Genomic DNA, 13,816 nt, shown 5'->3' on the forward strand with positions numbered 1-13,816 from the left:
CAATGGTTTCCTCAAATCTTCCTTGGGTCCATGTCTAGTAATTGGTACTTCTGCCAGAGGGAACACTACATCAGGGTCTGCCCTTGGGGTTTCTTTTTCTTTTGGATGTTCTGCCCTAGGGGTATCTTTTGGACTTTCCCTTGAATTTTCTTTCTGAACGGATGATGAAAGAGGTGAAGGGGCTTCATCATAGGCTCCAGAGCCACCAGGAGTCTGCTTTCTATGAGCATGATGCTCCTTTTGATGTTTTTGTGATGGAGAATGTGACTTGTCTTATGGACGGCTGTTTCAGCATTTACGCCTGATCTGTCGAAAGGGATTTATGCATGCCCATTGCTAGAGTACCTTCACGAGCGCCTTGTGTAATGCGCTGTTGCAGAACCACATCTGGCTTAGTCAGCGGTGGATCGGCAGGTCGAGATACGCCTACCACCAGCGTGCAGCCTTCCTATGTTTTGCTGAGGTACGGCCCTGGGGTAGGTGCTTATGTTTAGGCATGTGTGCGTATGTGCCAGCGTCGCCCTCATAGCAGCGTGCTATAGCTGCCTTTTGACGTTGGGGACAGGCACGCAGGAACCTAAGGATCCCTTATTTATGTCTTTGAGCACCGAAAGTGAGTCGCGGCTGCCTCGGCCTATGTGATCTGATTAGAAGATTTCCGCAGCGGTCTCAGACTCCTAAAGAGCTACCAAGATGCACAGCGGGACTAAGTGATCACAGGGAAGGCAGTGATTACACACACACACACAATATGCGTCTTTCCATAGGAACTTCGGATTGCAATTAAAGATAAATTTAAATGGAGAAGGTTTCAGAGTGAAATGTGGATGAAAAGGCATCAAGACAAAAGGCAGTAGAGACTGGGAAAAGGGGCAGGCATTATCTTAGAGAGAAATTATCAGTCCTTCCCGCTCTCCCTAATGGTAGGCCGAAGCTAGGTATAGGAACAAACGTCTATCTCGGTCTCCGAAAATCATGCATGAAGATAGTTCCGAAGGTCAGCCAGCGACATGGTGCATCAATCTGTGTTGGGGAGAATTCTCATTTATGGCTAATTTCCCTCACCTAGTGAGTTCCTCAGCAGCTTTGCTGGGGTTTATTTTTTCCACCCGGTAAGAGTGTGAGCCTTTTTCCCACTCTTACATGTGTTTTGCCATGTGCATTTCTACTGTTTGTGTGATCTTGGGCTCTGGAGCTACACCACCCCATGAGCCCCACTTTTTGTGTGTTACACAGCACCTTTAATGCAGTGACACAGGGTTGTCTTTGAGACTTCCCACTGACTCCATTTTTCTGGGGCTGACTACTGTCCCTCAGAAACGAGTAAAGTTGCCATTTACTTTATGTATTCATTTAACCTACAGACCCAATACCCCCCCATCCTACATGGAGTATTGGAAGGGGTTAATTCCTACTCGTTTTTGTCTGCGCCTCTTGGCGCTTTGTTTCCCTCCCTTAACACTAAGACTTGGCTGGTGGCAGTGGTCTCTACCATAACATTTCACCCTCGATTATACTATATAAACGTGGTACTGTTTTAGGCTACTATATTAGCCCCGAACAAAAACTCGCTTGACCAAATAAGTTTTCTTTTGGCTCCGGTCGGGTTTATTCGCCATTTCTTTGTGTTAATATCCTTCTTGTGTTTTACTTAGCGCGGCAAACCAGGTTTGCCTTCTTTGTCCGCCGACCTTTGGTGGGCTTCTACGAAGAAGCCCTCCTTTGGCGTCTGGGTGACTAGGTGGGCTGAATGTGAGGGAGGGGTTTAGTAACCCCCTGCACAGGGTCTCCTTGGAGACCCAAGTTGCACTTTGTGTCCCATGGCTGGAGGGGTTGTCCGGGCTGGACAACCCCCCCTGCTGTGTGATTGACAGCCAGGCTGTGTGAATGGGGGATTTTCGCATAAAAGGCAGAACTCTTGGGCTGGAAGTCAGTCGCCACTGGAACTACAAGAACCGAAGAGCAGCGGAGAAGACTGCTGCTGCAACCGCCCCCCACGAGTCCCGGTGAAGCCCTGCTGCAGTCCAGAGCCATCTACCCTTCAACGACAGAAGATCCAGCCCGGAGTCTTCTTCTCCTGAACCTGGTGGGATCAACCAGCTCACCTTTCTACAGCCAGAGAATCCTCACGTGGGTAGAAATCGCTGCACGAAGCTGTAGTGGTCTGGATATCCATCAGAAGAGCCCTCTCCTGTTTTAAAGGAGCGCACCTTTTATTCACCATTGCTTTTGCTGCTGCAGGCCTCATCCCTGGGTAGTGCAGATCGCTCCAGACGTCGTCCTTCTTGTCCCCACGACAGGAGCTTCAGGAACCGTGAGCCTGCAGGAACAACTGCCGTGGCACCAGCTTTCTTCATACGGAGAAGGTATTGTGCACATTTGGTCGTTCTCTACGTCCGACCTTGAGAAATCGGGGTGAACCCTTTTTCTTACCGAAGGCTTGTCCTTTCTTCCTTCCCTCTTATAACTTTTGCCTCCCTTTGACAATATCTAAGTACTCCTGGCATAGTTCATCTCAAACGGTTCTAAACGTGTGATCCTCGACAACAGAGCCCTGCTCCATTGGACACTGGCGCAGGCCTATTGACCTTATCTGCATTTTTTAACAAGTCATCTGAATTCTAGAGCCTTGACAAAAGTATTGCCTATGATTTTTATCCCCTTTGCCATGGTTTTTATTCAAAGTGCTAAGTGTGTTTGACTACGGTTATATTTTTTCCCGCGGGTATGCTTTTCTTTCGTAAGACCGAACTGTCATTACTGTCAAAAAGTGAGCGTTTAACCCGCGGTAAGGTCTTTTGTTTCACAACACCGGTCTGTCAAATCCTAAGGTGCTTATCTTGAATTGTCCAAAACCAAGGAAATTGGTTGTGTGTAGTATATTTAAGAGTGTGATTTGGTTTGTTTAGTAGAGTGTTTTGTGAACAGATGGTTTAAAAATAAATGTACTTAGTCAGTGTTTGCTTGAGTCACAGTAATTGTAGTCCTTTGTGTAATTCCTATTACTGCTCATTTGCTCTTGAGATAAGTTGGCTGCTCCGCTAATTCTACCACTATAACTGTGTAGTACGGGCTTGTACCAAAGGTGAAATTGTACTACCACTTGTAGACTTGTCTGTAGTGTTCCCTAAGGGTAATGCAGAGGATTCTGCCTAACAATCTGTAACTAGTAGTTTACATTTAAGAGGTATTGAGTAGCATTGCGAGAACACAACTATCCACAATGGTGGAAAAAAATTATCTGAGGGACCTCGACACGTGAGGGACCATGAGTCCAGGGTACGTCACACTATGGATAGTATTAGAGACAGGCCTCGTCGACGTGCCTCTTCGAACTTCGAAAAACCTCATGTGCAATACTTTACAGCTTCAACAAGATGTCGACCTATGTAAAGCATGTCATTCTAAGCAGACAGACCCCCAAGCCACCGAAATGTTATCGATTGTAAGAGTGATTGCATTGAAAGATCCATGCTGTGGAAGTTTTTTTCCAGATCTGGGGGCACCAATTTATTTTAGGACATAAAAGTTAAAGGATATTTGTACTGCGCACTATCACTACCGGAGTGGTCCCCTGACGCTCTCTAAATCATTAATATAAGACAACTGGCTTAGAGAGGGGGATAGAATGGGGCAAGTATCCCGAGTCAAAAGTTGAATGAGATTAGCGTATATTATGGCGTTACTTTTGCATTTTTTACTTCGACTTGAGTGTCCAGTCTGGGGGACGATGCTATAAAGGTTGGAGGCATACAAACTAGCACACCTTTATATGACGCCATCATTTCCAAAATTAAGGAAATGTTCTGTAATGAGAGAAATCACTTAGCAAACATCACAAACATAAGAGGTGATGGCCAGCCACCCCCCTAAACCAATTAAAATCACTGTACTTTATTAAGAGGCAGTTTAATTTATTTGTTTTGGAGCACCCCAGAAGCTAATTCTGTACCCCTGCAGGCACAAAAGTGTCACTTCACTATGAAAAGACATGGGTGGGATACTCTCACATTAGCCTGAAGCTATAGTCGGAAAGTCACCTTGCTGGCGATAGAGACTTAAAAAAATAAATAAAAAAAATAAATAAAAAACCTGGTCCAGACTGCTATTTATAGGGAAGAAATATGGGTTTATGCCACATAAGTTACCTGAAGGATGGTGAAAAGAATCTTCAAGACTAAACCATTTTTGCATCTACCTCATATTACTCAGTCAATCCCTTGGCGCAGGCACAATACATGCACAGAACACTAGGTTTAAAGAAATCATGTGGGATAGTAAAGTGTATGGGGTCTCAGTAATTCAGGATATAAACTCTCAAATAAGAAGGCACCTGTTTATGTAAGATTACATGACTTATTAGGTTAAGGCTGGCTCAGAGGAATATTTGGATGGCATTGACGAGTCAATGAGAAAAACCTATGCCAAATTCAGTCTGAATACAGGACACCTAGTTGCTTTTCTGTTTGCTGTAAGTTTGGAGCTTTGGAGATTGACTGTTTTGTAGCAACCTGAGATGTAGCACAACCACATTTGTTTCCCTGTGCCCCAAATACAAGAAGAAACGATTTGTTTAGTGATCCTTTGAATTTCCTCAGGTATTGGATGGCTTGAGGAGACCTTGTCCTTTATTAAGCCTATAAGTTCTCGAGGTAGCGTGTTTGCAGTTTCCAACTACCCGAGTAGGGGATGAAATAGGAGGCGTAAGATTTCTGTTAACTGGCAGAAGAAACTATTCAGATCACTCATTTTATACTAGAGATGATAATTCTTTTTCTTGAACTACAGGTGTATAGGCGGAAAATTAATCAAATTATAAGTGCTGGTACAATTCATTTAATGATGGTTGTAAACTTTGTATGTTGCCTTATGGACCGGACATCAGAAACAAACAATGATTTTAATATTCAGGGTTAAACGGTTCCCCCAATCATCAGTGGGCACTTGAGCCTTCAGTGTGTGGCCTACGGGAAGACTGTGTTGTATTGCACTTTTAAGATAAACAAAACAAATTGTGGATTTACTAAGTCGTTATGCTATCAAGACATCTTGCTGTATTTTACTGGGAATATAAACATTTGTTTTTATGGATAGTGTTAGGGAGAATTCTCATCTATGGGTAATTTCCCTCACCTAGTGAGCCCCCAGCAGCTTTGCTGGACATCTGGAGTTTATTTTTTCCCCTTGGTAAGAGAGCTTTTTCCCCACTCTTAGCTGTGTTTTGCTATGTGTTTCTACCTGTTTTTGTGATTGTGGACTCTTAAGTACACCACTTCAGTAGCCCCCTTCTTTTTGTGTGTCGCACAGCACCTTCAGTGCCGTGGCACAGGGTTGTCTTTGAGACTTCCCTCGACTCAATTTCTGAGGCGACTACCGTCCCCCAGAAAAGGGTAAAGTTACCATTAACTTTACTTCCTCAATCTACTACAGATCCAGTACACCCCATCTTCCATGGAGTACTGGAAAGGGTTCATTTGTATCCCTTTTTATCTGTACCTCCTAGAGCATTATTTTGCTCTTAACATTTAGACTTAGCTGGTGGCAGTGGTATCTACCCTAACTTTTCTACCGCGATTATATTAGATAAACGTGGTACTGTTCTTGGCTATATTAGCCTCGAACATAAACCTGCTTGACCAAATCGTCTTTCTTTTGGCTCCGGTTGGGTTTATTCACCATTTCATTTAGTTAAAGTCCTTCTTGTGTTTTGCGCGGCAAACTAGGTTTGCCTTCTTTGTTCACCGTCTTTTGGCGGAAGCCCTCCTCTTGGCGCCTGGGTGTCTAAGTGGACTGAATGTGAGGGAGGGGTGTAGTCACCCCCTGCACAGGATATCCTAGGAAACCCAAGTCGCACTTTGTTATGATTGGCCAGGGTAGTTGTCCGGGCTACACAACCCCCCTGCTGGGTGACTGACAGCCAGGCTGTGTGAATGGAGTTTTTTCGCATAAAAGGCAGGTCTCTTGGGCTGGAAGTCAGAGTCGCCACTGGAACTACAAGGAAGCGGAGAGAACGGCTGCTGCAACTACCCCGTCCCGGTGAAGCCATGCTGCAGTCCTAAGATATCTTCCCTTCAACGACTCAGAGAAGATCCAGTCCAGAGTCTTCTTCCCTTGAGCTTGGTGGGGATAACCAGCTCATCTTCCACAGCCAGAGGATCCTCTTCCTTGGTCGAAATCGCTGCACGCTGCTGTAGTGGTCCGGATAGCCACCTGAAGAGCCTCTCCTGTTTTTAAGGAGCACACCTTTTATTCCTCGTCGCTGCTGCGGCTTCATCTCTGTGTGGTGCAGGCCACCACCAGACGTCCGCCTTCACAACGAAGCTCCAGGAATCGTGGGTCTGCGGGAAACCAACAGGAACAACTGCCAGGGCACCAGCTGCACCATTGGAACAAGGTACTGTGTTCTACTTGAGGAAACTGGGTGAAACCCTTTTCTTCATTTCCAAGGCTTGCCCTTGTCTTCCCTCCTTCTTATAACTTTTGCTTCCGAACATTGACAATATCGAAGTACTTTTGGCTACGTTGAATCGTGAACTGTCTGACTGTGATCTTCGGCAACAGGCCCCGGTGTCTCTCGACCCTGGCTCCGGTCCTTTGACTTTTGAACTCCTGTCTGAATGTTTCTCGAGTCTGCCTGCCTAACCAAAATATTGCCTGTGATTTTTGCCTCCAACTCCCTCTGGGTATCTCCGGTGCTAAGAGTGTTTTTGCCCGGTAGCATTTCATGTCACGGATACGTGTTTATTTAGTAGACCCAACTGTCAAAAAGTGATCGCAATCGTATTCGTGGTAACGTGTTTTGTTCCCAACACCGGTTCATTCAAACACAGGGTACTTACCTTGAGACTTACTGTACAAAGTGAATTTGTTAGTTGTAGTATATTTAACGTGTGGTTTTTATTTGAGTTTAATAGAAGTTTTGTGTTTATAACGAATGGTTTAAAAATAAACATACTTGTATTTTTTACCTAAAACCTTGAGTCACAGTAATTGTGGTCCCTTTGTGTAATCTCTGCTACTGCTCATATACTCTTGAAATTGTGGACTACTCTTTCCAGTTGGTTAAGCCCATGTGGTCATTGAATGTCAATACCCTTGAGCACCCAACTGTCAAATTATTAGGCACTAGGTTCACCTAACCGATTTAAGCACTTCTACAAGTGGACAGAATATTTACTTCAAAATATTTGGATTTCAGGATAAAATTTAATGAACTGCAACTTTTTTTTTTAGAGGATATAAGTTATATATGCAAACATGTATTTTTCTTTAATGCTTTTGCTACAACTGCAGGAATGTGTTTTTAGCCAATAATACGTTTTTATTTGATAGGAGTTTGTATGAAGTGGTTATTTTTAATTTCATTGCTATTCACTGCTGTTTAATGGATTTTCCTTCCAAATAAAAACATTGCTTTGAGAAAATAAAATCGTGTCCATACTCATCAAACATAATCCAAACAAAAAAGGTAAACTTTACAAAGGAGTTCCTTCGCCAGAACGATTTGGGGGATACTAGTCATTTTGTGTGGGAAACAAAGAAGGCAGCAGAGGGGTTGCGATATCCCTGGTAGCACTTTATTAGAAGCAGCAGAGCTCTATTGAAAATAAGGCATTGGACTCCATTTAAGAATAAGCACAGGATTCTTGAAAGACCTGCATGGTATGTGTGCCTGTGCATCCTTTGCAAGTGTGTGAAAATGTTAACAGAAAATGAGCTAACTCTTCTGCATGTGTAACTGCAGTATCCGGATGATAACGTGTGCACGCCTCAAGACATTACAGTTTACTTTATCTCGGACAGTAACAAGTTTAAAATCAATCAATTTTTAGAACACCACATTTTCTTTTGACACCATTAAAATAAAAGGTAAGAAATTGTTTGAAAAATGATTGAAGATGTGTTTGTATTGTTGCCATTGATGGGTGTAGGTGCCTTTTGGGATGTTAGGGTGGTTTGCTCCATTTTATTGAATCGTCTATTGCTTTTTTGCAACTCCCGGATGACCTTTTCCTTTTCAATCCCAGATCCCAACCTTGACAGTATAAGGGCATAGTTTTGGGTGGTCCGGTTAGCCAGAACTGGACTACAACATGTTTGTTTTACGAGTTTTAGTAGGTGGGAAAGCAAATGGCAGAAGAATCTAGGACTGGCAGAATAAGTATTTTACACATTAGGAGTTAGAAGACAGCCCTGAATAGAAATAACAATAACAATGTCTTTTTTATCACAATTGATTTATGTTGCTGAAGATGGCGATGTAAACATAACTTACTTAGCAGACGCTGCTATTAGCTGCGAGTCTTTGTATGCAATTAAATAGCTTTGATTTTCTGGATTATGCACAGTTACCTGAAAGTGAGGCAATAATAAAATAGTTAACATAAGGACCATAGTCCTGTTCATTAGTTCCATGGGTTCTAAAATATATGAAGTCTTATAAATGCTTACTATAGGATTTGAAAAATATTTCATACACAATGTGCACAGTAGAAAATAGAAAACAATGGAACAGATAGTCACGCATGCAAAGACAAGCAACAAGTGCAATTGCCACAAATGTAGGAGGGCGACACCAGCTCTCAAAACACTGTACTGTCAGAATACATTCTGTTTTGCAACGTGTCTTATTGGGAGATTCACATATTGTGCAGATGCCGCTTTTTAGGTCTGAAATATCAAGCCTTTTACCTGTTTAAATTGTCATCAGTCTGAACATACAAGATGCCAGTATAATTTACTTATTCCCCCACACAGTGCTCTCTCAAACCTCTTCAGACTTTGTTGTGTGCCTTCCTTTTGTTTGTGTTTTTAAAACCTGTAAACATTGTGCTATGCGCACTCCACATCCAAGAAAATTCATTAATTCCAAAAGTTTACATTTATAGGGTTCAATGGCAATGTCATTTTCTCTTTGTAAATGCTGGCAACCTATCGGGGAGCGAGTGAAGCAGGAAGGGTCAGATGCAAATCTAAGGCATGCCACAGAAGTAGGACTACAGGTAAGGTTTTGCTTTCTGCTGCAAGAATCAGTTTTAGATATTGGGAGGTGGTTGTTAAATTGGCACACTTTGAAATACATTTCTTCAGAAAAGCGTGCTTCAAAGGATCTGCACTTGTTTCACTATAAATGAGACACACTGTTAAGATGGATTTCTTGTATCTGGCCTGGTGGACAGATTTTAGGAGGTCACCCTAGTTATAGTGCACAGGGGAACTCGAAGATGAGCCAAAACCCAATCAAGGTAGCAATGGAGAGCATGTAAGGCGATTCTCAATATTGAGAGAGTGGGGCTAGGTGGGACCACAATGAATCATAACATTAAATCGCCCAATTAAATTTAGAGAGGAATGTATACAAACAGTTATTTATTCTAGGAATTAAACAAGCAACCAAAAGGAAACCAGCAGGTAATGTTGCGCAACACTCGTTAATACACTTATATACTCCCCAGGCTCCGACATTCCCCAGATGATTGGACAGGCTGATTTTGGGGCGGGGGTGGTGGAGAACATCGGTGACATGTTGGTGCTTAAGATTTCGCTCCATTTGTTTCCGGTGAGAGGCGTCAAGGAGCTGCAAGCGCAAGGATTCTTCTGGTTGGGTCCAGGATCAGAGTACATCGCTTGGCGATAGAGAAATGCCGAAAGCACGGATGCAACCCTCTTCAAGACAATTCACAGGACGGGGGAAGGAGAAATCCAGCGACAGCCACCGCAACAACAGGAACAGGTGTCCTAGTCGTGGTTGTAGTAGCCCTTCTAGAGCCAGATCCCATGAAGCTGAGAGGCTGAAATCCGGCAGGAAGGGGACTATACCATAAGATGGTGACCACCAAAGTTCCAGCTGCCAATGCAGAATGGTGACTGTTCTAGCGAGGTAGCCCACTGGAGAGCTGATCAGTCCATCGGTTGGGTTCAGGGACACTTCCGAAGTCTCAGGGCGGATGGTTTCTTGAGAAATGTTGAGACTGGTTGGTCCCACCAGAACAGTGATTGAAGCACTGCACGGGGCCATCGCAGATCAGGTAGTCCAACAGGGCTTTACCCTGTTCTCCAGCATGGGTCTGGCATGGATTCACATGCTCATGAATATTCCCAGTCAGGCTGGGAATCCTCTGTAAAGAAAAAATCAGTTTTGTTTCTGAACTGTCTTGCTCCTAACAACCAATCGCTGGTCTCTGGGTCATACTGCCCCGAGCCAATGACTGCCCTCTATCTAAGCCCCTCCACTGGCAGCCATCTTAAGATTTGGTAGCACGTAAAGAGGAAGTAGGACCAAGGGAAGAGTGGCAGAGGGGTTTGGCGGAAGGGTTCGCATGTGAATCCATGCCAGACCCATGCTGGAGAACAACAGTTACAGGTAAGTAACTTGTTCCTTCTCCAGCATGGGGTCTGGCATGGATTCACATGCGCCTCAATAAAGAATACATAGCAGTATACACATGCACAACCACGGGAGGTGGCAAAGCTCAACATTAAGCATCTCTTACCTCCTCACCAGGCTCACCGTCAAGCGAACAGGTTGCGCAGCACTACTTGGCCGACTCTGGACTCCTCCCTGGAATCCCGGTCGAGGCAGTAGAATCTCATGAAGACGTGTGTCGATCTCCACGTAGCAGCCCTGCAGATGTCCAGCAGGGGCACACCAGACAGGAACGCCGTAGTAGCAGCGATCGCTCTGGTAGAATGAGCTCTTGGACGGCCGGACAGCGGTCGGTTTGCCAACCGTTGACAATGAGTGAAACAGCTGGAGAGCCACCAGGAAATGGAAGCCTTTGACAGGGCCTTCCCATGGTTCACAGGACCAAAGTTCACAAAAATCAGAGAAGTTCTCTGGAAACTCTGTGTGGGCCACGTAAAACTTCAGCGCTCTAGCCACATCCAGCGAGGGCAAAGTCCTTTCAGTCGGCGACGAAGGCATTGGAAAAAACACAGGTAACACCAAGGGCTCATTGAGGTGAAATTCTGACAGCACCTTGGGCATGAAGCAGGGGTGTGTCCGCAGCACCACCCTCTGCTCGTGAAAAGGCAAGTAAGGCTGCTTGCATGACAGGGCTTGGATCTCACCTACTCGTCTTGCAGAGGTGATGGCCATGAGGAAAGCGGTCTTCCACGGCAAACTTCAGCAAAGCAGAATGCATACGTTTGAATGGGGCTTCCATGAGCCTAGTCGGCAACACATGGAGTTCCCACGCTGGGGCCGGAGCCTTCGCCGGTGGGAACGAGGGGAACAGTCCCTTGCTGAACTCCTTGACCAGGCGGTGCAACTATAGAGAACACCGTCCCAGAGATCTGGTGTAGCGGGAGATAGCCGTCAGATGAAGCTTGATGGAGGCATGAGCCAGCCCCGATTTGTCAATGAGATAGATATGGCAATACCGGAGGGCAGTGACCCTCAGAGAGTTAATCTTCTGTGCACAGCACCAAATAGTAAAGTGCTTCCATTTGTGTCTATAGCATTTTAAGGCCCTGGCGAGAATCTCCTTGCAATCTGCCTGAAGATTGTAGCCACTGAATTCTAATGCTGCAGAAGCCAGGCCTTCAGGTTCAGCGACCCTAGGTCGTGGTTCAGGATTGTGCTGTCTCCCTGGGAAGAAGATCTGTGACCACTGTAAGCTCGACTAGAGGGGACGCCAACATGCTGAGAAGGTCCGGTATCAGAACTGCCTCGGCCACGCTGGTGTTACGAGGATCATTCTGAATCAGTACCGTCTGAGTTGATTGATGACTCGAAGAAGTAATGGCAACAGAGGGAACGCAACCAGAAATAGGCCTTCCCAAGGGAATGAGAATGAGTCCCCCCATTCTCCCAGTCTGGGGAAATCTGCTGGCAAACCTCAGGCACTTGGTGCTCATCGCCGTTGCAAACAGATCGATCTGGGGACTGCCCGACTTTAGGAAAAAGTTGTCTACTTTGTCCTGCGGAAGCTCCCTCTCGAGGCAAGAGCGCAGCTACCTGGGGAGAAAGTCAGCGACAGAGTTCTTTACTCCTGACAGGTGAACCGGAATGAGGAACATCCCCTGGGCGATAGCCCAGAGCCATTGGTCCTGCACCGCTTTGGAGAGCGCTGGGTGTTAGGCAGTGTTAGGGAGAATTCTCATTTTATGGCTAATTTCCCTTACCTATTGAGTCCCCCAGCAGCTTTGCTGGATTTGAAGGGTTCGTTTCCTTTTACCTGCTAAGAGTGAGACGCTCTTCCCCCACTCTTAGGCATTTTTGCTACATGTGTTCTAGGCTATTTTTGTGTTTGATGCCTATGGGATCTTTATCAAGCCCATAGGAACCATCTTTATTCACATGTGTTACACAGCACCCTCAGTGCAGTGACACAGGGGTGTCGTAGCGACCCCCAAACATACTCAAAACCCTGGGACTGACTATTGTCTCCCAGGGCATGTAAAGTCCCAACTGACTTTACTAGTCAATTTTTATTAACTAAACCAGTACAAACCATCTTACTATGGAAGTTCTGGAAAGAGTTAATAGTTTTTCCCTGGTGTTCATTTTCGAGAGGGTACCGTACAGACCCTCTCTCAAAAGTTTCTGGCTGGTGGCAGTGGTTACTACCGTAAATATTCAACTGCAAATATTTTCCTATGGGATTTTCCCATTGTTCGAGGCTACCACTTTTTCTGACAGCCTCTAACATACCGCCGGTGTATTTAAATATTAACTTTACTCCGGTAGGTCTTTATTGCCAGAACTTTAATATAACTTCTTTCTCGTGTCTTTCTCTAAACTCCTAACCCAGGTCGGGGATCCTTTAGGCGGGCTTCTGCCGAGAAGACCTCCTTTCGGCGCCACTGAGTCTGGGGTTGGTCCATTGTGTGGGAGGGGAGTAGGACCCCTGGACAGGGTTGCCTCAGCAACCCATGTCACACTCTATCCCGATAGGCTGGAGGGTCTCCCGCCAAGATGACCACTCCACTGTGAGTGACAGCTAGGCTGTATGAATGGGGATCTTTTTGCATAAAAGCAGGGTCCTGAGGACAAGAAGAGCAAGACGTCGCCACTGGAACTAAGAAGCCGAAGAGGAGAGAAGCCAAAGACATCTGCAACGACTGAACCACCGGTGAAGCCCTGCTGCAGCGTCTCACCACTTTTCTCCACACGAGAGAATATCTTCACCTGCAAGAGCCTTCTTCCCTTGAGCTGGTGGGGCCAACCAGTTTGCCAATCGCCTTCCCGGACCTGCCTTGGTCGAATCTCCCGTACCCTGTACTCTGAGGCCGGATAGCCAGGCACCAGTCCACCGGGACCGTGATTTAAAGGAGCGTACCTTTTATTCGTCGGGCAGCACCGCGGCAGGTTTCATCCCTGAGTAGTGCAGTAACTCGAACCTTCCTCCACGACGAGAGCCTCTCTTCCTCTGCTGGATCACCCGGACTGCAGGAACTACCAGGAACAACCGCCACCGCAAGAGCCACTTCTTAATTTTAAGGTACATTGTTCCGCCAGGCCGCCCTTTCTCCGTGGTAGCACTAAAGGTGTTTTAAATCCTTTACCTACCTGTTGGGTTGGCCGCCCTTCTCTCTTAACATTGTCTTTTCAACTTCTGCATCTACCTTTTCCACTTCGTTAACCAAAGACTTGAATGCAGCTACAAGAACATTTTGCTCCTGGGCCCTTGCCCTGTACCAACTGACTCTGGCACAGGCCTACTGACTCTGGTCAAATTTGTTAGATCTGCTTTCTTTAGATTGATTCTCAGCTAGAACTGTGTGGTGCGCCTATTTCTTTTAACTACCCTTTCCTTCTCATTTTTAAACATTGTGAAATGCCATTTTGCTCAGTTTTCATTTAAGTATTGCC

General features: G+C 45.5%; 1 protein-coding gene across 1 annotated transcript in view; it reads right to left on the reverse strand.

The window, feature by feature from the left end:
• WAPL (WAPL cohesin release factor) overlaps positions 1–13,816 on the reverse strand; it is a 1,736,851-nt gene that overhangs the window by 602,433 nt on the left and 1,120,602 nt on the right. Inside the window, exon 12 of the mRNA XM_069610766.1 lies at positions 8,276–8,352. Within this exon, the coding sequence (XP_069466867.1) occupies positions 8,276–8,352 (77 nt within the window). The remainder of the gene's footprint in view (positions 1–8,275; positions 8,353–13,816) is intronic.

This window comes from Ambystoma mexicanum, chromosome 8, assembly GCF_040938575.1.
Source record: "Ambystoma mexicanum isolate Mex_15411 chromosome 8, UKY_AmexF1_1, whole genome shotgun sequence".
NCBI classification, from domain to species: Eukaryota; Metazoa; Chordata; class Amphibia; order Caudata; family Ambystomatidae; genus Ambystoma; species Ambystoma mexicanum.